The sequence below is a fragment of the Camelina sativa genome, chromosome 2 (assembly GCF_030686135.1).
Source record: "Camelina sativa cultivar CO46 ecotype springtype chromosome 2, ASM3068613v1".
NCBI classification, from domain to species: domain Eukaryota; kingdom Viridiplantae; phylum Streptophyta; class Magnoliopsida; order Brassicales; family Brassicaceae; genus Camelina; species Camelina sativa.
The window spans coordinates 11,722,804-11,749,144 of record NC_141881.1 but is presented as its reverse complement, the minus strand read 5'-3'; the positions used below and the strand labels follow the sequence as shown (position 1 = coordinate 11,749,144).

At 38.6% G+C, this 26,341-nt stretch overlaps 2 protein-coding genes, 1 long non-coding RNA gene and 1 other non-coding gene across 4 annotated transcripts; 1 reads left to right on the top strand and 3 right to left on the bottom strand.

Moving 5' to 3' along the window:
* Positions 1–2,003: 2,003 nt before the first annotated feature.
* LOC147948468 (uncharacterized) lies at positions 2,004–3,228 on the bottom strand. The gene is made up of 3 exons (XM_087467046.1): positions 2,835–3,228; positions 2,491–2,735; positions 2,004–2,351 (listed from the first exon to the last, which is right to left on the bottom strand). The coding sequence occupies exons 1-3, from the start codon at positions 3,226–3,228 to the stop codon at positions 2,004–2,006; spliced, it is 987 nt and encodes a 328-aa protein (XP_087323172.1).
* A 3,935-nt stretch (positions 3,229–7,163) lies between these two features.
* Positions 7,164–7,824, bottom strand: LOC147948467 (uncharacterized). Its single transcript, XM_087467043.1, has 2 exons — positions 7,448–7,824; positions 7,164–7,356 (listed from the first exon to the last, which is right to left on the bottom strand). The coding sequence occupies exons 1-2, from the start codon at positions 7,822–7,824 to the stop codon at positions 7,164–7,166; spliced, it is 570 nt and encodes a 189-aa protein (XP_087323169.1).
* A 7,846-nt stretch (positions 7,825–15,670) lies between these two features.
* LOC147948466 (small nucleolar RNA R71) lies at positions 15,671–15,778 on the bottom strand. The gene has a single exon (XR_015586166.1). It is a non-coding gene; the product is annotated as a small nucleolar RNA R71 (small nucleolar RNA).
* Positions 15,779–22,290: 6,512 nt separating this feature from the next.
* On the top strand, positions 22,291–24,218 carry LOC147948465 (uncharacterized). The gene is made up of 2 exons (XR_015573672.1): positions 22,291–22,421; positions 23,740–24,218. It is a non-coding gene; the product is annotated as an uncharacterized LOC147948465 (long non-coding RNA).
* The last annotated feature ends 2,123 nt before the right edge of the window (positions 24,219–26,341 follow it).

The following is a 26,341-nucleotide window of genomic DNA, read 5'->3' as shown; positions in this document are numbered from 1 at the left end:
ATCTATCTCATCTTCAATCTCATCATCATCAACATCTCCTCTGTTTTCCTCTGCAGGTTCGGTGACTGAACTCCCAGCAACTCCATTGTTTCCAAAGACACCGAAGTTAATAGTGAACGAACATGGTTCTTCTTGACTCTCCTCTGAATTATTCCACTTCCAGCTTCTGCATTCATCAAAACAAACATCTCTGCTTACTGTTATTTTTCGGCTTGTCGGATCAAGAAGTCGATAAGCTTTTGTACCAGGTTCTGTCCCAAGATACACAAGCATCCTAGATCGATCATCAAGCTTTCAAAGATGTGGAGCTTTAACCTTGGCGTATCCAATGCAACCAAATACTCTTAAATGCTCGACATTTGGCCTCTTGTGCTTGAATGCTTCATACGGTGTTTGATCAGTTAAAGCTTGATACGGATTGTGCTATCACGTAGACCATAAAGCCTTAACTTATTATTAGATTATTAGGTTTCCTTTTCATAATTAGATTAAGGCTTTAGAATATTTACTTATTAATTAAGGTTTAGGCCTTTTATACTAGGGTCTATAAAAGGACTCCTTATGCTTATGAGAATATAAAGCCCCAAGAATTAACCTTAATCTCTAAGAGAGAATTAGGGTTAAGAGGGAGCTAAGCTTTCATATCTTTTTTAATTCTCAAGCAATAAGTTGGTTCGTAACAACTTGGTATTAGAGCCGACCGATTCAATGGGAGGCGGATGGATGTCGACGTCACAATTCGAGGAGCTTAAGAAGATGTTGGAGGAGATGAAGAACGAACTGAAGGCAGAACTGAAGAATGTTTTTCACCCGATGGAACCAAAAATTGCAGAGCCACAAGAGAAGACATCAACAAAACAAGCCGTGGTGGAGATGATGACATCGAAACCAAATCCGGTGTTGGTTGCGGTTCCGGTTTCAAAGATAGAGGAACCAAACAACATGAGGAGAGAGGAGGTGGAGAGAATGACTTCAAAACCACCGGCCGTGAAGACAACCGTGATGGCAACGTTAGGAGCTGAAGCTTCGGTGGAGCCGGAGATAAGAGCTGTGTTGGAGTTAAAATCACCGACTCACATGGCGGAGGGGATTATCAACAAATCACTTCTTGCGATGGAGATTGAGGAAGAGGGGTCTCTACCTGAAGCTATGGCGTTGAGGATTCAACAAGCAAAAGACATGAGACTTGAAAGACAAGTCGACGTGGAGGGAAGAGACGTAGAAGCTGATGGAGACAAACCGGAGCTTTAGGACAAGCTCCTAATCGAGGAGGGGAGTAATGATACGGATCGTGGTATCACGTAGACCATAAAGCCTTAACTTATTATTAGATTATTAGGTTTTGCTTTTCATAATTAGATTAAGGCTTTGGAATATTTACTTATTAAGGTTTAGGTATTTTGTACTAGGGTCTATAAAAGGACTCCTTATGCTAATGAGAATATAAAGCCCCAAGAATTAACCTTAATCTCAAAGAGAGAATTAGGGTTAAGAGGGAGCTAAGCTTTCATATCCTTCTTAATTCTCAAGCAATAAGTTGGTCCATAACAAAGCTCTGGTCCCAACTCTGTTGATAAGATACATCGCATGTTGTACAGCCTCACCCCATAGATAATTAGGCATCTATATATGTTTTAGAATTTTTGAGTCATACCAAGGAGTGTTCTGTTTCTTCTCTCTACCACTCCGTTTTGCTGAGGCGTGTAAGGTGTCGTTAGATGTCTGTTAATTCCCTTTTGTTGACAAAAATCTTTAAATTCTTGAGATAGAAATCCTCCTTTATCGGTTCGAAAAGTTTTGGTAGAAACTCCTGCTTCTTGTTCAACTAGTACTTTGAAGTTCTTGAATTTGTCAAACGCCTCACTTTTCTCCCTTAAGAGGACTGTCAAGATGTACCTAGAATAATCATCAATTAGTACAAATATATATCTCTTATGCGCAGCAGTAGAAGGTGAAATTGGTCCACAGAGATCCCCATGAATAAGCTCAAGTGCATGTGATGCTCAAAAAGATGTTGATTTTGGAAACATGTTCCTGGTTTGCTTTCCAAACAAACACGATGCACAAGTCTCTTTTACTTTCGAAGCATTCGGTATTCCAACAACCAGATCCTTTGATACCATTGTTCTTATGGTCTCGAAGTTAACGTGTCCTAGACGAGCATGCCAATCCACAACAGTCCCCGATTCTTCTGTAGTAGCAGTCTGCAGACATGTTGTGTTATCAACCTCCAAGATAACTTTGTACAACCTGTTTCTTGATTTGTTGGCTCTTACTAAGAGATTTCCATCCTTGTCATGTAGAGTGAGGTAGACTTGTCTCATTCTGATATCACAACCAGCTTCGGTGGCCTGTCCAAGGCTTATGATATTGCTTCGAAGATCCGGTATGTAATAAACATCTATGAAAATATTATTTTCTCCGCCTTATGTTAAACAGAATGGAACACTTTCCTTCTATATTGACTCTTGAATTGTCGCCAAAACGTACCTTTCCTGTTACAGAAGGATCAAGTTTGCAGAACCAAGCAAGATTCCCTGTCATATGATTAAAAACACCATTATCTAAGTACCACAGCTTATCTGAAGCCGTGTCAAGATCTTTCGGTTTTACTTTCTTCTCATTGAGGTAGACCACCTCATGCATCATAAGAGATTCAGCTTCGCGTGTATCTTCTCCTTCTTTGTCTTCTTTGTCTTGTTCCTCTTGAATCTTGATGAGTTTAAATAGTCGATCTGGGCAATATGAAGCATAATGCCCAATCTTATCACACCGATAACATGTAATCATGCTCGTGTCTCCTGATTGATATCCATACTACTTTTGCTGATAACCATAATCTCTTTGTTGATAAGAGATACGTCCATAACCTCTTCCTCGACCGCGGCTTGCTCCCCTGCCTCGGCCTCCTTCTTGGAAATAAACAGGGGACTGGGACTCTGAATTAAGATACATGAGTTTGTTTTGTCCTTCTTGTGATTCTTCCTCATCATGAATCCGTTCCTCATAAGTTTTCAATCTGCCAACAATATCTCCAAAAGTTGTTGTGTTGAGATCGAGAACCTGCTCCAAGGATGCAACTATATGTATGAACTTCCTCTTCGGTAAACTGTTAAGAAACTTCTTAACAATTTTGGATTCTTCAATGTTTTGCCCCAAGGAAACTATATTTGTAGCTATCTCCGAAAGTTTACCAACAAAATCATCAATTTTGTCTGTTTCTTTCATTCTAAGTCTATCAAAGTCAGCTGTTAAGGTCTATAGTCTTGCTTCTTTCTGTTGGCCCCAAGGTTTCTTGTTTTTATTGAGTCCCAGACGGCTTTGGAGGTTTCTAGGTCACCAACTTGCATAATCATAGATTCTGGTATGGATTGAAACAAGAGAGCTCTTGCTAAATTGTTTTTGTCTTCTTCATCAGATCTAGGATCAATCGTCTCCCAGACTTTGTTAACCCGGAGTGTTACCTTCATTCTCATAGACCAAACGGTATAGTCGGTATCGTTTAGCATTGGACATTGTATGGATAATGATGATGATCCTCTTTCCTTCAAAGTAGGGTTCGTTGTGGTTGCAGTTAATTCACTCATGTCTCGAATGAATTCGTTTGTGTTGAAACAAAACTTTTGATATCGAACCAAGTTGCTCTGAGACCAAATCTAGAATATGAATATAAAGATCAAATATACAGCACTTCTTTATAAGCTTTTGAAAAATTAACTCAAACAACTAAAGCTTTAATCTCTCTCTCAAAATTCTCTTAGGTGATGCAACACCCTTACATAACCTTTATATAGAAAAACTCTTAACAAAACGTCCTAATCTAAATAGGAAAATATACAAATTTAGATATCTCCTAAACTGCTTTTTATTTTCCTTTTCCATAACTCGGTTGGATTAGTTATGCTTGAGCTTCAAGCTTTCTTCAAGCTTAAGTCAACATATAATCGAATCAAAGGAACTTTTGTGAAAAGCCATAGTTTTTTATTATACAATCGGCCTTAAACATGTGTTTGGCATATATATCCCAAAAGTCGACTATGGATTGGCTGGTGTCGGTCATAGATTAAAATTAAATACTCATTCGAAAATTTTGAATAATTCTGGTTTCCACGACAACACACAATTTAACTCTTACCATAATTAATTATGAAGTCAAACTTTGTTTCATCCACAACGCTCACATATAAATTAAACATATTTGAATTTATGTAGAACCATTAGAATTAGAACTAAAAGAACCAACAAATATTTTACTACTTTATTTAGCTAGTAACTAGGATAGTACCTGCACTACGCCGCGAGAGGGTTTTTATGTTTTGTTTTTTTGATTTTTTTTTGTTTGTTGTGTGTAATTTAATTATTGTGTGTGGTTTTTTTTTCTTTTTTATTATGTATTGTTTTGTGTATTTTTTTTTGTATGTTTGTGTTGGAATTGTATAGTGTTATGGTTGTGTTGATTGTTTACGATGTATTGGAGGTTGTTTGTTTTGTTATGTTGTTATTTTTACTTTATTTTGGTTGTTGGTTTATGTACTGACATATATATTCTATTGTTAATATTTTATTTTACTGTAGAACTGATTACTTGGTTTATTTAGAAAGTATTCGAACATGGTAGAAATAAAAAGCCCATTGTGTGTCGGTCCAATTCAGGAGCCCTTTTCTATTTTGTTTAACCGTGATGTTTTTTTTGTTATTGACAAATTTGAAAAGATTGTCTTCTAGCGGATTTCGATTCTGTTTCCCGTTCGTGCTGGGTAGATTGGAATCCTTGGTGCTTGATTCCTCTGATCCCCATTCGACAATAAGAAGAATAAGAAGAAGAAGATTAATTAAAGAAGAGAGTATATGTTGTCCCTATCTGTTGTTCCTTGAATTATTTTGCAATATCAATGCCATTGACCCTAAGACCAATAAGATTCTCCAGCTTTTGCGTTTGAGACAGGTTAGTGTTCCTTTTTATGTTGTTGTTGCTGTGGTATATTTCTAATGATAGGGTTTCTGTAGATGATAAGTTTTTGGAAAAATTGTCGCTAAATGCTAGAGACTTGGAATCATCAAGCTGACAACATAGAATCATTGTAATGTACCAAAAATATTCAGAGAGGACACTTCCAACAAAACCGTTGGCTAAGACAACTTCATCAACTTTTAGAGTGTGGTATGGTAAACTTGGGTTCATCCCGAGTGCTGTTAATGGCCACACTGAAAACAAACAACCAAAAACATAAACTTTTGATCAAGAGACAAACAATTCCCTGTCTCATATGTTATGTTTTGGATGATACACTTGCAAAACTAAAATATGGAAGATATTAGTATACCAAGCCACCAGAGAGCAACAAGTGTAAACAGTCCATTGTATGCAAACAGCTTTTGCACATCAACCCTTTCTCCTCCTTCACCAGCAAACTTCTTAAGAAGCATTGTGTTGTCAATAACAGAAGGGTGGCCACGAGGTTATCCTTCCCAGCACACAAAATCTTCTAATTATTAAAGGATCATATACAAGAACAATTAACACATTGAACGAATCATCAGCTTCTTTTCTCCTTCTCTGATTCCCGAATACACTTCTCTTCTCCTTCTCCTTCTCTTCTCCTTCTTGTTCGATCTTCATCTTTATTTATCAATTAAGGGAACTTATCACATAGTTGAAAACCTCCTGCAGAAACTCTGGCAACTCAGGAAAGCATATACATACCAATGCATGCTCTTGTTTTGAATCTGAGTAAGCACAGAGATAAAAAAAAATGAGATCCAGATTGGAGAAAAAAACAAACCTTGCTGTAAGTGGTGCCATCAGGCTCGACGGTCCAACCAGCTCCGTTGCATAGTGCTTTAAGAACTTCGTTGTTATCGCAATGCTTAGGAAGCTTGTAGTTACCGTACATTCTCAATCCGGTGAAGATCTTAGCTGCCATTTCTCTCCGTCGTCTCTCTCTCCTCTTGTTGTTTTCTCTCTCCCTCCATGTCGGCATTCTCGTCCCCAACGTCATTTTCTTCGTCCTCTGTTTCTTTAACGATACAGATCACAGAGACAATTCGCAGAGAAGCTCAAACTTAGTCAACCTCAGAATCTTCGATGAAGCAATATAATATAGCAGATCTGCGTGCACCAACACTTTCCAATCTCTGATCAGCTTAAGATTAGATATAAAATTCTCTCACCGAGATAGATACATACAATTAAAACAAACAGAAATAAACCAATTCGCTTAATTCACTAGATTATATACAACTGAAGCACCAATCTTTATAGGTCAAATCAAGTACCTCTCTTGGACCATAGACAGCTGCAATGTCTTTGGTATTGCCCATCTCGAAAACACCAGAACTAAAAACAAAGTTGAAATTTTGTGTTCATATATATAAGTATATCGTTGAATCGAACAAAGACAAGGAATCAGCAAACAAAGACAATGAATGGAGAGATGGGAAACATACCTCATTGAATCAGCGACATCTAATCGAAGACCTTCTGGGTTTACGTACTCCATTGTTGTGAAATCTACCACAAGCAATCAATCAATCGACTAACGATCGGTCGAAGGTTGGTATGACGACGACGAAGAACATAAATTTAGCAATTGATTAAACGCAATGTTACACAACGTTTTTTATCTGCTTTGTCCACATAAGGAATGAGAAAAGCTGACATGTATTAATTGTTATAATTTGATAGGTTGTTAATTTTTACTGAGGTGTCAACACCTGCTTCAATACAGAAGCTGAGGTGTCAAGCTCTGGAAAAAAACATTGTGTTTTTATTGTATTGATACAAGTTTCTTTTATGGAAAAAAAAAATTAAGAAAATCTGCCGGCGGTTGCGGTCTGCCTTTAGTGTTAAGACTTCTATCCACTACGATGAAACTTGTTTAATGGAGAGAAGCCTGGAAACTAGCGACATAGTTGACAGAGGCACTGGGTAGCATTCGTTGGTAGCCAGCACCGACCAACAATTGTTTTTGGCCATTTTTTCTTACACAAACGATCACAATCTTCTTTAACACACTTTCCAGGTTTTTTTATTTTTTGAAAATAATGTTAAATTAATTTCAAAGAAAATAGCGTTTGTACATGCAACGTTTGGTTAGACGAAAATTGAAAAGAAATTAGCCAGTAGGCTTAAGACTTAGACTTAAACTTTAAATGGTATCAGATTAGTGCAGCGAGCGAGAAGCAAGCCATAGAAGAAGTCCATCTTGATATCTACGCTCCCCTGCTAGCTGAATGGCCAATAGTTGGTTCCGGATCTGCCGATCAACCCAAGCAATAATTTGAGTTGGAGACTTTGGGGGTCTGCCATGTCGACGATCATTCCTTCCTCTCCCTCCAAATTGTGTGTACAAGAATCTGCAAAGTATACCGAGCTAGAAAAACATCCACTCGTGTGCAGCTAGGAGAAGAAATGTAGTCAATAATGGTCGTCCAGTCGGTAGAGTACCGAGTCTTATAGATGGGAGCAGCCAGTTTCCAAACCTCAGCAGAGAAAACACAAGAGAAGAAAAGGTGGTCTCTTGTTTCCGCCGTGGAATTGCAGAGCACACAAGTAGTGTCAACCGCACTGTTCCAAAGCTGCGTCCGGTCCCCCGTAGAGAGACGGTTCTGATTAGCCAGCCAAACTACAAAAGAGTATTTAGACATAGCATGTGTAAACCAAACCTCAGTGTGCCAAGCAATAGGAGCCGATGTGTGGCGAATGTGTTGCCAAGTTTCCTTTGTAGTAAAACAAGCTCGATATACATCATATTTCCCCTTCCAAAGCACCACATCCTTACCCATCGTTCTACTGTTCCATTTAAGAGCTAACTCCTCCTCCATCTTATTGAGATAGTCAGCACGATGGCGTCGTCTACGTCGCGAGGATCATGCCTCTGAAACAGAGGCAGTGCGACTAATCCCCATGTTGATAAACCCTCAGGTCCCTGCAATATCCACAAGGCGGCCCATACTTTGACCAGTCATCATACCAAAAAGAAGTAGCCACACCATCCTGAACATCAACACGAGAGAAAAGTTTATAGCCACATCTCTGCATTTAAGTATCTTCCTATTACAGGTAACAACCTATTACATGTATCTAGTTTTTCTTGTGCAGTTCCTGTTATTTTCATATATGAAACATTACAAAATTATAAGTTTTCGTGAAGAATATGGAATTGGAAACAATTAGCATTTTTTCTGTCGCATGTAAGTAAAGGTATTAACAAATACTTTTATAAAAAAGAAATCATTGATTATTCTAGAGAAAACCACAAAACATTGTTACTAAAAAGAATTATACTGAGGTGATTTTAAAATATTATATAAATTTAACTTTTAACTATAAAATACTAAATTATTAAAAGAAAAAGTATAATATACTAAGAGTATATATATCTAGTTGCAGTTTCATTTTTTAGGTCTATAACAATTCTTGTTTATAAAAAGAGTTAGACCCAATATATATTATGGAAATCAAAGGTGAATGACTTCCTGGAAGGTCACTCATCAGGAACTCATTCCCATTTTGTCAGTATGCTGCGGGAGATGGGTAGGATCGGTACGGCGTTGTTCTCGGGCGGTACCAACCTTACAGTGGTTTATGCGTGGAGGACGAGGCTGGAACGCAACTTCCAGTCTCTCAGGTGTCCTGAGGAGTATTGAGTGGACATAGGGGTCCATCAAATGGCAGACGACGCTCATGTGTGGTGGAGGTCGCTGACTGTCAGGAGAGTGCAGAGGAACATAACTTCGGCTGACTTCATGGAGGAGTTCAACCGCAAGTACTTCCTGCGGGAGGCACTAGACTGGATGGAGGTGCAAATCATGCAGCTGACACTAGGGTCTCGATCGGTTCGAGAGCTGGACATGGAATACAGTTGGCTTCTTCTGTATGGGGGCCATGCAATGGAGCCCGAGGAGTCGCAAGTCGGAGGTTTTTGAGGGCGCTTCGGGACGACTTGTGGGTCCATTGTAGAGGGCGGAATTACGCGTCGAGAGCGGAGCTGGTTGAGACCGTGGCTGAGATTGAGGAGGACATAAGGGCTCATGTGGTAATAGCTAGTCCAGCGGTTCAGCCAAGAAAGGCTCAGCGTCTTAGTGGTTCTAGCAAGGGCGGCAAGCCTGCGCAGAGAACCAAAAGGAAATGGGAGGCTACTTGGAGACCGAGTGGTGCGGGATGCTACAGGTGCGGTAGCATGGACCACAAGGTGGTCAATTGTCCGCAGAGTGTGGAGCAGCAGGCAGTGACGAAGCAGCGGACAGATACCTGAGTGTTCTACCACTGCAGGGAGATGGGGCATATCAAGCCTCGTTATCCCAAGTTGCAGCAGATGGTAGTATCAACAGTGCAAGCTGGAGGACAGCAGGAGTGTAGCTAGATGTGCATCCATTGGGACGGATCGAGCCGACGCCGCGGGTGTACTTGACCGTGGAGACCGGTGGAACCAGTGCAGGAATGATCATAGGTATAACTTCTGAGAATCATACTTGCTAAATTCAGTAGTTCAGATTTTATGTTTTCGCCTGTGATAGAATGTTAGTTTCTCAGCACATGAGGTTTGTGTAGGGACCATTTTGGTGGGCAGGTTTACGTCCCACGTCTTGTTTAATTTTGGAGTAACTCATTGCTTCATTACCCCAGAGTGCGCCGAGAGTGCTAGTATCAGAGGAGATCCCGAGGAGCGTTGTTAGAGTAGTGGAAGACAAGCTTCTAACAGTTTTTGGTCGGACAAGGGGAAGTTGTGGAAGCATGAGACCAATTACCCTACCCATGATTTTGAGATGGAGGCGTTGGTTTTTGCCTTGAAGATTTGGAGATCCTATCTATATGGCGGAAAGGTTCAAGTGATCAAGTAGACTTGTTGAGAAGAGTATGGTTAGCTCAAGAGAGTAATGTGGAGATGGTGAATGCCTCTAAGGCTGAGGGTTCAAAGTATAAGGTCTTTGCTAATGGGCTGCGAAGTGTGACACTTGCTAGCTAGTGAAGGCTGAGCATAAGGTTCCATGTACTTTATTGCAGAGTTTACCCATTCTAGAGTGGAAGTGGGATATGATCACGATGGTATTTGTAGTAGGATTGCCAGTCTCACGGACGTTTGATGCGATTTGGGCCATTTTGGACCGATTGACTAAGTCTGCACAGTTTCTAGTCATCAAGAAAACCGATGGAGTAGCGGTTTTGGCTAGGAAATATGTGAGAGAAATAGTCAGATTGCATGGTCTGCATGTGATTATCCTATCTAATAGATAACTGTGAGAGAAATAGTCATAATACGCGCCAGGTAACTGTTGTTGTAAGAAAACTCCATTAAGTTCAAGTGATCTGCCCACGCACATCCTCAGCAAATCCTCCAAAGTCTGTATCAGTGTTCTGGAGGGCATTTCGGGCAGAGATGGGTAAGAAGGTGCATATGAGTACAGGCTGTCATCCTCAGACGGACGGTCAGTCAGAGAGGATGATACAGACTTTGGAGGATTTGCTGAGGATGTGCGTGGGCAGATCACTTGAACTTAATGGAGTTTTCTTATAACAACAGTTACCTGGCGAGTATTGGGATGACTCCCTTGAGAACATGCCGTACACCGTTATGCTGGACTCAAGTGGGAAAGAGGACCATATATGGTGCAGACTTTGTTCAGGAGACCTCGGAGGAGATCCGGGTTCTAAAGTTGAACATGAAGGAGGCTCAGGATCGACAAAGGAGTTATGCTGATAGGAGGAGGAAGGATCCTGAGTTTCAGGTGGGTGATAGAGTGTACCTCAAGATGGCGATGTTGCGGGGTCCAAACAGATCATTGACTGAGACTTAATTGAGTCAGAGTTACATGGGTCCGTTCAGAGTGGTTGAGCGGGTGAGATCTGTTTCATATAAGCTAGAGTTGCCTGATGTTATGCGCGCGTTTCACAAGGTGTTCCATGTGTCGATATTGAGGAAGTGTTTTCACATGGATGATCAGTTGTTGGCTAAGATTCATGAGGATAGTCAGCCAAAAATGACTTTGGAGGTGAGGCCAGTAAGAGTTCTCGAGAGGAGAGTCAAGGAACTTCGGCGGAAGAAGATTCTTTTGATGAGAGTCATGTGGGACTGTGATTGAGTTGAGGAGCAGACTTGGGAGCTAGAGGCGAGGATGAAGGCAACATTCATGAAGTGGTTTGAGAAGCAGGTCGCGGCTTGAACTTGTCTAGCCTGGTCCCAATTGCAGTTGTAGTTGTTGGTGCGGTGAAGTCCGTGGCTGGAGTGGAATGGAGTATTCCAGCCCATCTCTCTTGATACTTGGTCGATTAGGAGTGGTTGGTTCTGCGACTAAGTACTAAGATGAGATGGTGTTCGGGATAAGTGATTCCATGAAACGCACTGCTAAAAGTGGAAAGTTTCTAAGAATAGAAGTTTCTTAAAATGGAAGTTTCCAAAAGTGGAAAATGTTGTGGTAGATTTAGTCGGGAGATATTCAATTGCATTAGACTTTTTTTGCTCAAGGCCGTGTGGGTCCAACTCATGTGATACCAATAGCTCAATGGACATTGTGACCAGAGAGTGGAAGTGGTATGTTAGCTTCGGATGACGATCTGAGAGCGTGCTCTAGGATGAAGACCCAAGAGCGGGATTTTGAGATTTCCTGGATATTGTAGCTGTGGGTCACGGCTCAGTAGTGAGCCGGTATGCCTCCAAAGTATCAACCGAAAAGCAGGGGGAGTGGGTGAGAGTGACTACCTGGATATCGTAGCTAAAAGTGGATTGCCTGACAATGAGACAGCATGATTCGTTGGTTGCGACCACCGACGGGAAAAGCACTAATTTGTGAGCAAATAACATCTAGGATGTGAGTATATTGACTAACGAGAGAACTCGAGGGATCAGTCGGAGGTGTGCGGGCAGTTGCGACAGTTGCATAGGAAACCTTGGCTGATTTTGTTCAGTCTAGTCGGAGGATGTGTGGGTCATGGTGATGGTTGCATGGAGGTCCTCGGCGGATGGATGGTACTGCGAGATTCAAGGATTAATCCTTGTTAGTAGGGGAGAATTGTAACGTCCGCTGATCGGAATCTTGGTTTTGCCGTTTCTGAGAGAATGAGAAGGAGAAAAAGGTTTGCCATTGAGTTTTGTGAGATTTGGAGCTTTTTCTTAAGAGATCTGTTCATGGGAGTGAAGATCCGGGTTTGAGGACGTGTTGGGCTTGCTATGGTGTTGATTATCGTGGTCCTAGAGTGAGAATTTTCTTGTATAAGGTGAGTGCATGACCATGACTGTTATAAGCATGAGATATTTGAGTTCTTTGCGTTTTCTTTGATTTAAGGATTGTTTTGCATTGTTTGTTATGATTTCGTGTTTCCCTTTGACTATTTTTGGTGTGGATATGTTCATGGATGATTTATGATAATGGGAGACGATTCTCGGTGAAGACAGCGTTTGGGAATTAATGCTATGGCAACTGCATCGATTGATGCACGGAGTGCATCAGTCAACGCAGTCGCGGGGATTTTCGAACAAGTGAGACGATGCATCGTTCGATGTAAAGAGTGCATTGGTCGACGCAAGGAGTGCATCGGTCGACGTATCTAGGGATTTGGAGAATTGCATCAGACATTGCAAGGTGTGCATCGGTCGATACGAGGTGTGATACATTGATCGATGCAAGGCGTGTATGATCGATGCAAGGCGTGTATCGATCAATTCAAGTCGTGTATCGGTCGATGCAGAGGGTGTTGCATCAGTCGATGCAGGGAAGTTGCATTGGTCGACAAAAGGTGTGTGTCGGTCGATGCAGTCCTCAAACGACGATGCTTTGTGGTTTGGTTGAATATGTTTATTTTGTGATTGTTGTTTGTGCTTGGAGTTCTTATTGCTTGTGTCTATAGCCCAGTAGATGGGAGGATAGCCTCACTATGTATTTCTGGTAATACTTACGCTTCTCTTTTGTGTTGTGGCGCAGGTAAAGGCAAAGTGTGATCGTGGAATCAGGGCAATGAAGAGGAGGATGTTCTAGAGGCTTGAATGATTGTAGTATAACTATTGTTAGGTTGCGAGAGTTGGGTCATTAGAACATTGTAGGATGCTGGTGATTGCTTTTTCACTTTGTTGGATTTGAATTATTTATTAATGGAATTTTTTGATGGACTATTTGGTATTGTTTATGTTATCCGCTGATGTTGAGTGTTGCTAGGTTGTTAGTGGGTATAGGACCACTAGATATTTACATATATATATTTTTTTTAAATGCAATGGGTTGTTTCATTTAGGTATTGGGTTCAAGAATTGGAGTGTAAGAATGCACATATGGATCAATTGGAGGATGAAAGGGCAAATGGAAAGGAATTTGCACTACAAGAAATTTAGGTATTGGTAGCATGTCACAGTAGCACGAATTCACTAACTGCATGAATTCAGATGTCAATTCTATTGTAGCACTAAATCCGTGCCAACAGAAGATTTTGTAGAGCAGGAATCTAAAAATCACTAGAGTAGCTGAAATTTCATTTCATTTTAATTTCAAACACTTAGCCAATAATTTGGTTTTAAGTCTAAAACGTAGTGGATAAGAGACTACCAAAGAATCCAAAGTAAAAAAAAAGATTACTATTCTTCTTTTTTATTTTTTCTCTTTTCTTCAACTTAAATCTTAAAACTGGAAAAAAAATCTTAAACCCGACAAACTGGTCACAAACCCTCCCTAACGCTTCTCCTTCTTCCCCAATTCCTCTCTCTATCTCTCTGTTCATCTCTCTATCTCTTTCGAAGAATCTAAATTCGGAGATTGTGTCCTCTATTTCGAGTGATGTGTCTATATTTTATAGGTTTTAACCATAGTTTTTATATTTGTTTTGAGTCTTTTATTCAGTCAAAGTGTGCTTTTAGAGTTTTTTTACTCTTTTGTGAGTCTGTACAGGTTCTAGGTTACTTTGGAAGGAAACTGAGTGTTTTGGGGATGAAAGCAAGCATTTGGAGCTAAAAAGGTTGAAAACCGATCGGACTAGCAAGCAGATGGAGCAAACGCAGAAAATATCCGAGATCAGCTGATCCGCATTTGAGATCGACCAGTCCCGTACCCGAAACAACTTTTCCTTTTATGTTTTAAACCGACTTTTAGGGTTTTATTTTACTAATTAAGCATGAGGCTCGACCTCTAGAAAGACAACTATTATTCCTCGCAGCTTTTGAGTACTTGTAAGCTTTGGGAGAAGATCTTTTATCCTTTTTAACCCTTTGGAGAAGAATTCTGAACACTTTTATTTCTCTTTGCATTTCAATTATGATTTCTTCATCTTTGATTTACTGTTTCTGTTTCTCCATGTCTGAGTAGTTTTACTATTGGGTTTCGGGTTTCAAAAGGGGGTTTATGATTATCTAAACTTAGGTTGTTAGATTTGGGATTGATCTTATTGTTCTTCATCTATAGTTGTTCTTAACGCTTAAGCTAGATTGATCACCTAGATCAAGATCCTAGGTTCAGTTCATCGTGGCACTGAAAGTGTTGTTGAGTTAGTTGAAAGAAACATAGGTGAGCAATGTGGACCTTAGCCAATGGAAGTTGAAGTTGAGGCACCTTGTGAATAAATCAAACTTGAACATTAATGCTTGCTTGTTTAGTTAGATTCAAACGGAAGTTTAGGGTCTAGATATTTCCTTGCATAGTTAGCTAATGCTGCAGAAGTAGGTTAGCTTTATAATTGTGATTTGAGTTCAAGAACGGTGTCTAATGCTTTCCAATCTATCATCTAAATTTGTGATTGTAATCCCCTAACTGATTCCCTACGCCCAATATCTTTCTTTGATTTCAAAACTCTTATTTTTTTCTGCTTTTAATTGGTTACTTGAAACATAATCTTTCTTTTTGCCTTAGCTATATTAGTTCTATATAATTTCATATTGCATTGCTTGGTTCATGTGGATTCGACGCTGAAGTGTTACGACGACACCACTGGATTGTGGTTAAGTGTACATTAGGTTTTAGTTGACCTTGTTGATCAATTTGGCGCCGTTGTCGGGGACAAAAACATTGCCTTCGAAATTTTAGATTCAAGTTTAGTCAAAGGTTTATTTTACTTTAATTTACTGATTTGTCTTGTGTTCTTCCTTTTCCGTTACAGGTGCATGCAAAGAAGAAGCCACAAGCCTACTGATTTGCGTAACCTGCGAAACAAGGAGCTAACACAGCTTGAACGCAAAAACCGAAAAGCAAAAGCCCAGACTAACCCTATGGCCGACGGAGAAGAAGCAGAGGTTCGTCAACCCAACCCTCAAGTTGCTATCATTCAACAGCAGCAGAGGTAGGACCAGCAGGTGCGAAACAAAGCTGAACCAAAACCGCCAGCAAGGCAAACCACCTTGAGGGACGAGGATGCTCACAACAGGCTGTTTGCGAATCGATCTGTGATTCAACCATCGGCTCCCTCGAGGCAAGACTATGAGATAAAACATAGTCTAATCAATCTGGTTCAGACCCGCGTGTTTCACGGTCTGCCGTCGGAGAGTCCCTTAGATCACATCGAAGCTTTTGAAAGATTGACCAGTACGTCGAGGTCCAATGGTGTCCCCTACGACTACCTCATACTAACATTGTTCCAGTTTTCTTTGGCAGATAAGGCGCTGAGATGGCTGAATCTTTTGGAACCTGGATCGCTAACCACTTGGACACAATGTAGAGCAGCCTTCCTGAATCATTTCTACACAAAAGCTCGATCAGCCAAGTTGCAAAGCAAAATCACTTCATTCTCTCAAGGAAGTATGGAAACTTTCTGCGAAGCATGGGAGAGGTTCAAGGAATATTTGAGAGACTGTCCTCACCACAGTTACAGCCTAGAGAACCTGATGATCATCTTCTATGGGGTTATAGAACAGAAGTACCAGATGGCGTTAGATACAACAAGCAGAGGAGATTTCTCCACTAACACCGCGAATGAGGCCAATGCACTGATAGAATATCTTGCAGCAAGCAATAGCAATCACGGTACAGATTACGATCGTACAGTGCAAGTCAATGCTGTTGAGACTGATGCCATTAAGGACCTCACTGCCAAAGTGAATCTCCTGCTGAAGAGGGATCACCAAATCATTAACTTGTGCGAGGAACAAGCCGGGGGATATGTAGATTTTGGAGCCGAGACATGCCTTGAGGGTACGGAGGAGATGAACTACATAGGAGGACAAGGAAACTTTCAGAATCGAGGCTTTAACCAGAAGTTTAGAAATCATCCTAACATGTCCTATAGAAGCAACAATGTTGAGAATCCTCAAGATCAGGTCTATCCACCGCGACCTCAGTAGAGCAATTTCACACAGGGCTTCCAGAACAAGGGGACAGGCTTTGGAGGATCGAATTTCTAGCAGAAACCTCAAGTCAACAACTTCTCACAAGGTTATCAAGCACTTCCACCGCAAGCCGCAGCCTCTCAAGAAAGCAAATTGGAACAGATGATGCATGCCTTGAAGGAAAATCAAAAGAAAAACGCCACGGAGGTGAATGTCAAGATCGACAGCATGAGTGTTGGAAAACCAAGGTGCACAGTCTGCAACATGAGTTAAGGCACCTCCAGGAACACTCACAGGGAAAAACGAGGCTAATCCAAAAGAATTCTTAAACGGCATTACCCTTCGAAGCAGCAGGGAACTGAAAGAACCACAACAGAAAGAAGGGACTGACCGATCCAATAACAAGACTGGCCAATCTGTGACAGAAGAACATAAAGCAACTCTGATGAGGCTCCTAATGAAGCTACTGACGACATTGAAATCTCGGTTACAGATACTGTAGAGGGGAGACAACCCTGCAAACCCCAGCCGCAATATGTAACCAAGCTTCCTTTTCCCACACGTCGCAAATCTAAGACACAAGAGCGGGAGTACGCAAAGCTGAAATTGGTGGTAGGATAGCTTCAAGTCAGACTCCCTTTCATCGAGGCAGTCAAGATGGTTCCAACATTAAATTTAGAACTTTTAGCTAATCAATCCTATCCTATTATACTCGAAATACTATTTTATATTCGATTTCTTATTGTTTTTGCCATCAAATCATCGATTATCCCTTTACATACTTGGTTACGGATTTGATGGCGATGGAGGAGGCGTTGCATCGGTCAATGCAAGGAGAGTATCGTTCGATGCATCTATGGATTTGGAGGAATTGCAACGGTCTATGCAAGGAGTGCATCGGTCGATGCAAGGATGTTACATCGATCGAAGCAAAGATGTTGCATCGGTCGACGCAAGTGCGTAGAGTCTACACATGTGTTCAGAGTTGTCTGGTTTGCTTGTTTCTTTGTGTATTGCTTATGTTTGTCTTTTCGCTTGTCTGTAGAGCCCATTAGATGGGAGGATTGCCTCACAGTGTATTTATGATAATACTCACACATCTTATTTGTGTTTGTGATGCAAGTAAAGGCAATGTGTGATCGTGGAATCAATGCAATGAAGAGGAGGATGTTCTAGGGGCTCGTTGATGTATTGTCTGGCTTTTGTTAGGTTGATAGAGTCGAGTTGTTATAATGTTGCTAGAGTGTTGGTTTAATGTTTTATGACTCTGTTGGATGATTCATTACTGTTTGTGAAGAATTGCGAAGTGCGATGTCTGCCAGCTAGTGAAGGCTGAGCATCAGGTTCCAGGCGGTTTATTGCAGAGTTTGCCCATTCCATAGTGGACTTCGTGGTAGGATTGCTAGTGTCTCGTAAATTTGATGTGATTTGGGTTATTGTGGACCAGTTGACTAAGTTGGAACATTTTCTGGCCATTAAGAAGATCGATAGAGCAGGGGTTTTGGCTACGAAATATTTAAAGGAGAGAGTCAGATTGCACATGTAACGCCCCGACTGCCACCTCTTTGTGGGCCCCATGTCCACTCTCTATCCATAGGCCCACCTTCCTTAATGGACCACACGTCCTCTGACTAGGCCCGTGATCCCATCAATATCCGACGGCCGGTTTGCTATGTCGGGGAGGTTTTAATGACTTATTACCGTCCCTACACCCCTCCTGTGTTTTGTCCTTACTCGCATAGTTCCGACAGTCACTTCCCAGAAGGTCACCTATCCTAAGACTACTTCAGCTCAAGCACGCTTAACTGTGGAGTTCTCTTAGGACCCTTGACCGAAAAGATAAGTAGACTTTGGTGACATAGTTGGCCAAATCAATTCTTTTAAACCTCTCTGCAAATCCTTGAAACCGGGGTGTCACAGCATGGGTGCCAGCAAGTATTATGTCTGATATAGATTTCAAGTTCACTTATGTGTTTTAGAGGGCATTTCAGGCAGAGATGGGCACTAAGGTGCATATGAGTACAACTTACTTTCCTCATACTGATAGGCAGTCGGAGAGGACGATTCAGACGCTGTAGGATTTGCTGAGGATTTGCTGAGGATGTGTGTGCTTGACAGGGGTGGTCACTGGGCAGATAAGCAGAGGATTTGCAGAGGATTTGCTGAGGATGTAGAGGTTGCTTACAACAACAGCTACCAGAAGAGTATCGGGATGGCTCCTTATGAGGCGTTGTATAGGAGGTCATGTCGTACACTGTTATCTTGGACTCAGGTGGGGCAGAAGAGCAAATATGGTGCGAGTTTTGTTCAGGAGATCTCAGAGAAGATTCAAATTCTGAAGCTGAACATGAAGGAGGATCAAGATCGGTACAGGAGCTATGCCGATAAGAGGCGGAAGGATCTTCAGTTTCAGAATGGTTGAGCAGGTGGGGACTATAGCATATAGGCTGGAGTTCCCTGTTGTTATGTGTGTGTTCCACAATGAAATGACCTAAGCCATTTTTTTAATATAACATTAAAATAATGATCATATACTCACTAATAACCTAACCACATTCAAACCAAATAGCGGAAATAACCAAACATTAAATCAATGAATTAAATAACCAAAACTAATAAATCAATAACATCTATACACCAATACCAATAACATAAGCCAAGTCATAGAACAATGAACCAGCAACCTAAACAACCGTTCTAGGCCACTACATTCCATTATAGCAACCTAACAGCAGCATAGAAAAAAAAACCAAGCCTCTAGGACATCGATACTGCTCCTTGATGTCGACCGACACTCCTCCTGGGTTTGTTTTTGCGGAACGACCTAAGTCGTTTAGTTGCGTTTTGGGTTTAGGAAACCCTAGGAGTCGAGTATAAACGAATACTTTGACGTCCTTGGCCGAGTTTTTGGTCATTTGTTCTTCTATAAAGAGAGAAAAACTTCTAAAATTTCCAGAGAGCGTTCTTGATGAGTTTTAGCCATTTTTCGAGATATTTGTCCCTATAAGTGGAGATCTGAGGCTGAGGACGTGAGAAGAGCTTGCTAGGAGGCTAATTTCAGGGGTTCTAGGATCAGATTTGTCATTCCCAAAGGTGAGGGCGTGACCATGGCTGATTTAAGCGATTAGATGTTTGTTTGTGTGATTTGGGGTGTTGTTTGCTTATTTGCTCGTAGATGAATGTTTGTTGTGAGTTTTGTGGTCTTTGGATTCGGTTTCTGGCATCATGGAGCCGAGGAGAGTCGGAGGAAATCGTTCTCAGCGTTGTGTCGCGCGACTGCATCGATCGATGCAAGGAGTGCCTTGGTTGATGCAAGGAGTGCCTCGATCGATGCAAGGAGAGCATCAATGGATGCAAGGAGTGTGTCAGTCGACGCAACTGCTGATGTTCATATATTTTACCCTGTTTTCCCTTAGTATTTTCACCTCTTTTGCATCATTTGCTTTCTAGTTTAGCCATTATTGTATAGCTTTTAGGACTGATCATGCATTAGAGTATAGTTGCATTGCAATTGCATATTTTCTTGCATAAACAGGTGATTTTGGAGCCTAAGGAGCATGGAAGCAATGCTGAAGAGGAGTGAATCTATTAAGAGAAGAAAGCAAGGGAGTTAGAGCTGAAGAATCAAGGTCTGAAGTTCCACTCGACCGCCCACTCGACCAGACACTCGACCGTGTGCGGAGAAGGACTCGACCGAGTGGAAGAAGCAGAAGAAGAGTCAACTCGACCGGTCACTCGACCAAGCACCAGGTCGAGTTGACCGAGCCGCCTAGCTATTTTGTATTTTAGTATTTTTAGGGCTTCCACTACTTTTTCTATAAAAGGGCATTGTACCCTTCAGCCACAAAAGAGAGCCACCTGAGAGAAAATCTATAAACCTAGTTTTTACCCTTTTGGAAATTTATGCTTTTTGCTTTTTACATTTCTTAGATTTTGTTCTACTTTTGAAGGAGAAAACAAGAGATTTCTTCATATTTGTTTGTTCAATAACTCTCAAAGTATAAAGAATTCGAGTTTGATTCCTTCTTCAATATTGTAGATCTCTGCTTTGTCTTTCTAATGATGCAAGTTTCGTCATTTTCTGGGTTTATAACTTTGTTCATCATGTTTAGCATTTGTGAGTAGTTTGCTTAGGATCTTGAGGATGGGTTAGGCTGGATTGTGGTTATGGTTTGTTTAGCTAGGTCAAGCTTGATTGTTATAGATCTCTTCTAGGCTAGATATACTCTATGCTAATCTTATATCTGAGAGGGTAAGGTTAGATCTTAAGCTTCTTAGCATCACACCAATGTCTAGGTTGTTAGATAAGGCTAGATCTAGAGATTATCATTAGGTATGTTAAGAGATTAGATGTCTTGTTTGATTTTTGACTATAATGATCTGTTGCTTAATGCTTGCTTGTATAAGTTCTTTGCTATGTGAGAACTAATCTAGAAATATATGAGCTTGATTGTTTTTTCCATGAGAGTGGATTAACATGTTCTAGGAGATCATTGTCTAGAGATTAGCTCATGTTGTTTGAGATTTGCTGACCAAGTTAGATGACCATAATCCATAGTCCAGCCCATGAATCCCTCCTCAAGACCTTACTTGTCTATTGATTTCTTAGTTTAAATCCTGTTGTATGCTCGTTGTTTGATTTACTTTGGTCTTGCTCTGTTTTGTTTGCATTGCTCTGTTTCTCGCATTTGTCAACTCGACCTAGTACTCGATCAGCACTCGATCGAGTGCTTGCTCGAGCTCATCCCCAGAATTCTTGTTTATGCTTTGTATTTGTCCTGTCTCATTTCCTGTTTCATTTTAGTTGCATTCATGTTGCATTCATTTAGTTTTCTGTTCAATCCTGCTCATTACTTGTCTTGCATTACTATAGTTTCAGTTTCTGTTTCATTGCATTGTTGTTTAGATGTTCTCTTTACTTTTAGCATCTAGTCTTTTTAGCTTTTACATTCATCATTAGGTTGTTAGTGACAAACATCCTACATATTTGGCTTGACTTAGACAAGTATTGCACATCCGGATTGCTTACATCACACTCATTTAGGATTGATATCTCTTATACTGCAACAGCATAAGTGTAATTGAAACACCTTGCATTCCACCTGTTCATCATCATCATATCATTCATCATTTCATCCCACACACTAAAAGTGCTTGTTTCAATTTGGCGCCGTTGCTTGTTTCAATTTGGCGCCGTTGCTTGTTTCAACTGCGCAGAGTCAACGCGCTTGTTCAGAGTTGTCTGGTTTGCTTGTTTCTTTGTGTATGGCTTGTGTTTATCTTTTTGCATGTGTATATAGCCCAGTAGATGGGAGGATCGCCTCACAGAGTATTTATGATAATACTCATGCATCTCATGCAGGTAAAAGAAAAATATGATCTTGGAATCAAGGCTATGAAGAGGAGGATGTTCTAGTGGCTCGGTTGTTTGCTCTGTATCTTTGATAGGGTGTTAAAGTGGAACTTAGTTGTCTAGAACGGATGTTAGGATTGCTGGTTCTATGAATTGTTATGTTTTGGATTGTTGTTGGAATTGGTTTAAGTAATTCATTATTCATTATTGGTTTATTGGATTGGTTATGTATTATCCACTGTTTGTTATTAATTGGGATAGGTTGCTAGTGAGTATGAGATCACTAGATATTAGATCATATAAAAAAAAACAGATCGAATTGTTTCAGCTTCTAATTAAGACTCACGCATATTCGAAGATCAAAAACCTAGAACGAATGGAAAACCATATCTTTAGGCCCAAATTTTAAACATAATACTTGCTATGTATCAAAAATAGACACATGTAACTTAATTGACAAGCCATATCTTTAGGCTTGTTTTGGATTCACTCTTTGTTTCCTTTTTTTTTCATAAACTCCTCTTCTCTTGGTTGATTCACCGTTGAAAAACAATTGTGTGGTGTAGTTAATTGCAATAGTTGTGTGGTTCTAATTAATACTCACACATATTCGTAGATCAAAAAACTAGAACCAATGGAAAACCATATCTTTAGGCCCAAAGTTTAAACGTAATACTTGTTATGTATTAGAAATAGACACATGTAACTTTCTCATATATACTTGTAAACTTTTTTTATTTTTAATTACTTGCAATTCATTAGTAGCATATGAGATGAGTAAACCCAATAAAGTCTCGGCCACCACACTAACAATCTTCACCCTTTTGCTATAGGTTTGTATTTACATATTACCAATGTTCAAGAAAGCGGTCTAGGCGGCCGTCTAGGCGCCGTCTAGACGCTAGGCGCTCAGCAGACGCCTAAATGGTTGCTTAAACTGCTTAAAATTACATAAATTATATTTTAATATTTATTTTTGATTTTTAAATTATTATGTTTTATATATATACATAATTATAAACATTTATATGTTGTTAATATAACTTAAATAAATATATTTTTTTACTTTTATTTATAATTTATATTTTTTTATTTTTATAACATATATTTTTGTATAATTTTATATATTTAATGTTTTATGTTGTAAACGCCTAAACCGCCTAAAAACCGTCTAGGCCCCGACTAAGCGTTCTAGGCGTAATATGATATTACTACTATTTAAGTAATTTATATATTACCATACAAAAGTAACTTAATTGGCAAGAAAATGTTACTTCTTTTCGACAAAATAAATTCAACTATTTTACCAAAATAAAAATAAATACAACTATCTGATTACAAACAATAATAGCTTTCGATATGTACCAGCAAGCTAACAATTTTTTAATAGTATTTTGAAGTTTGTACATGAGTTCGAGCATTTTTATTTTTTTCACTAGATTATTAGTTGCTTATTCCTAATTCTCATCATTTATTTTAGAGTGAGTCCAAATATTATGTTTCTTACTTAACAGTAGGTCATTTGTAATTCAATTTTAGTAAAGAATGACAATTATTTCATTATTAAAAATAAATATTAATTACATTATTGTTATTAATTATATATCTCTATATATATGGTCATGTTCATATAGTTTATTTTATTTCATTTTATTTTGCTTATTAGAGTAGCCAATCGCTTACTCTTGTTTCTTAAAAAAACTAGTTTACAGTAAAAAAAAATACTACTTTGAAGGATATATCTTATTTTATTTATTCAATTTTAATAAGTTTCCAGAAATTTCTTATACTATTGAGTCCCGACAAGTTTTTTTCTCTACAATATATATATATATATATATATATATATATATATATTTTCTACAATATCTTACTCTCTTCATTAAGTAAAATAAATGTTTAAAACTATATTTCTATTTCTTTCACAAATATTTATATTTTATACTTTATATTTGCATTTATATCATAGTTATAGAATATATATATACATATATATATATGACTATTATATATTATTGTTGCACACTCAACTATAATATATAATTTATTAATATGTGAAAATTTTGTTAATTATTAGTATTCTAGAAACATGGAAGTAATATTTTTTTTTTATAAGAACTGATTTTTATGTCTTAATATGTTCTACACTAGGGGTGATGGTAAAGGAAACACACGGAAAAAAATTGTGTTTTGAAGTTATAAATGGTAATACACATTGTGTACCACAAGATTGTGACAAAAGGAAAAAATATGAAAAAATTGACAATTGTAGTTGTGAATCCTCCTCATCATGCATCATTGAAGGGTGTAAAACTCAATGTAAGAGGAAATATTCCAGTGGCGTTGGTACTTGCAAGAAAATACCGAATGATTTACATAGAAGCGAAGAATGCCACTGCGTTTATAATTGTTGATAAAACTACATATTTATCAGATCATCAGATAACCAAGTTTAAATTTTTGGTACGGGAGTCAAAGAAATTTTTTATTTTCTTTAATAATAAGTTGTAGACCATGCATAGTCATAAGGGCTTTTATTTGGACATGGTTTGTACTTTTTTTGTTAATTAAACTAGCACAATGTACGATGTAAAATAAAAATAAATAAGTTTTTTATTGATCACAATAAATATTTTAGGTATTTCCTATCAAATTAAATTAATTTCCTATTAAAATAATAAATATTTATTTTGATATTTTATACTGAATCAGTCTATCTGTCTTTTTAATAATAACTAGATTATACACCGCGGGGTAAGTTTTTTTTAATTCTTTTTTGTTAAAATACTATTTTAATATTAATTTTGCTAATATATTCTTTTGTTAATTTTAGTGATTTAATATATAAAGCGTGGTATACTGCACAATAAGTTTTGTTTACTACAATCTTAATTAAATCAGTTTGACGACATATTTTATATTGGTGTTGTTAAAACATTAAAATGAAGATTTAACCCGTATTGAAATATCATATTACTGATAGTTTATTTTTAGTATTATTAATTCAATCTTGTAATTTCATATAACCCGTCATGTAATATAACTCGTTTGTGTAGTTTTGAAAATTTAATATGTTTAAATATTTATAATTTTTATTAAGTTTAGATATATCAGTTATAGATTATAAACATTTTAAAATTTTATAATTTACTATATACAGTAAATTTACTATATATGCATGTTGAACACACACTTTTATATTAATTGAGTAATATATGTTTGTTTTAAAAAATTCAAATCACAATATATGCATGAAAAATACACATTTTTATTAACTTTATGTATTATATGATGATTCATTACATTTAAATTTTAAAATCAAAAAGAGATGATAGAAGAATATTTTTTTTTAATCTGGAATAAATCTTCTAAATATCTATATTAATTATAGAACTTTATATATATAGATATATAAAATATTTTAATTGTGTTTGGTTATAATGATAGTAGAGAAAGTTAACAAAACTTGTTTGGATATGAATATAAGCATTAAATAGCATTCAATGTAAAAGCTTTCCAAAAAATATTTTTGAGCAAAAACTGCTGCAAAAATACTAGTATAGATAATTAAATATTTCATAATATTTACTCAGTGAGATGATCATTCCATCTATCATTTCATAAGGCTTAATTAAATATTTAATTAAATCCAAACAATAAACCAACAACAAACTATCATGCATCTCTGAAAAAATACCAATCCAACATGCAAGTGAGACCCTATATCATATTCTTCCTCATTGCCGTGAGTGAGTATTACAAGAATTACTCAGTGAGATGATCATTCCATCTATGAGCTATATTGTACCACCCCGACCGTCAACTCTCTAAATAAGCCTTATGTCCACACGGTAGCCCTGAGACGGAGCCGGATATCCGGTCAAATTTTTTTCAATTATTAGTTTTTTCATTCTCTTCATAGATCTAAACAATTGAGACACCAAATATTGGCGAACATAAATTTGAACCGTTGTGAAAAGGCATGTCGAAGATCAATAAAGATGAGAAATCACCACAAAGGGAGATAATGATTTTGGTAAAGGAAGAAAATGATTTAGGTCAAGGATGAGGATGATTTGATGGTTGAGATGGTCGTTTTTTAGTTGCAGAAGAGAAGACTATGGTGGAAAAGAAGGATGATTTGGTGCTTTGGTGATGGAGAAGGTCGCTTAGGTGGCGGCTGGAGATGTGAAGGGGGAAGTTTACGGCAAGGTGAAGAGAAGCAAATAATGAAGTGTGAAAGATATTAGGTTTGGTTAATGAGCTTATTTTATATTCAAGCCCAAAAAAGATGCAAACTTTTTCAGTAAAAAAAATGAAATAAACATGTGTGGGCTTAGATTGGTGTTGTATAGACCGGATTCGGATATCCTGCCCAAAAGATTTAGGTATCCGGATCCGGATCCGTATCTGGCCGATCTGTCATTTCACTCTTCGAATCCGGATCCCCCCATACCGGATATTCGGTTTTTGGATCGGATACCCGATTCAGATCCGGATTTTTAGTCCGAAGGCTACCACATGGGCCCATGGATCCATCTGTTAGTGGGCTCCACATCGACTCTTGGTCTGTGGGCCCACCCATATCTGACGATCAGGTTGCTATGTCCGAGAGGCTTTAAAAAATTTGTTTACCTACTCTACAAATCACCACATCATGGAAAGTCACCCATCCTGAAACTATTCCAGCATAAGCACGCTTAATTGTAGCGTTCTCTCAGCATGTTGGTGACATAAGTGTATGTTGGTGACA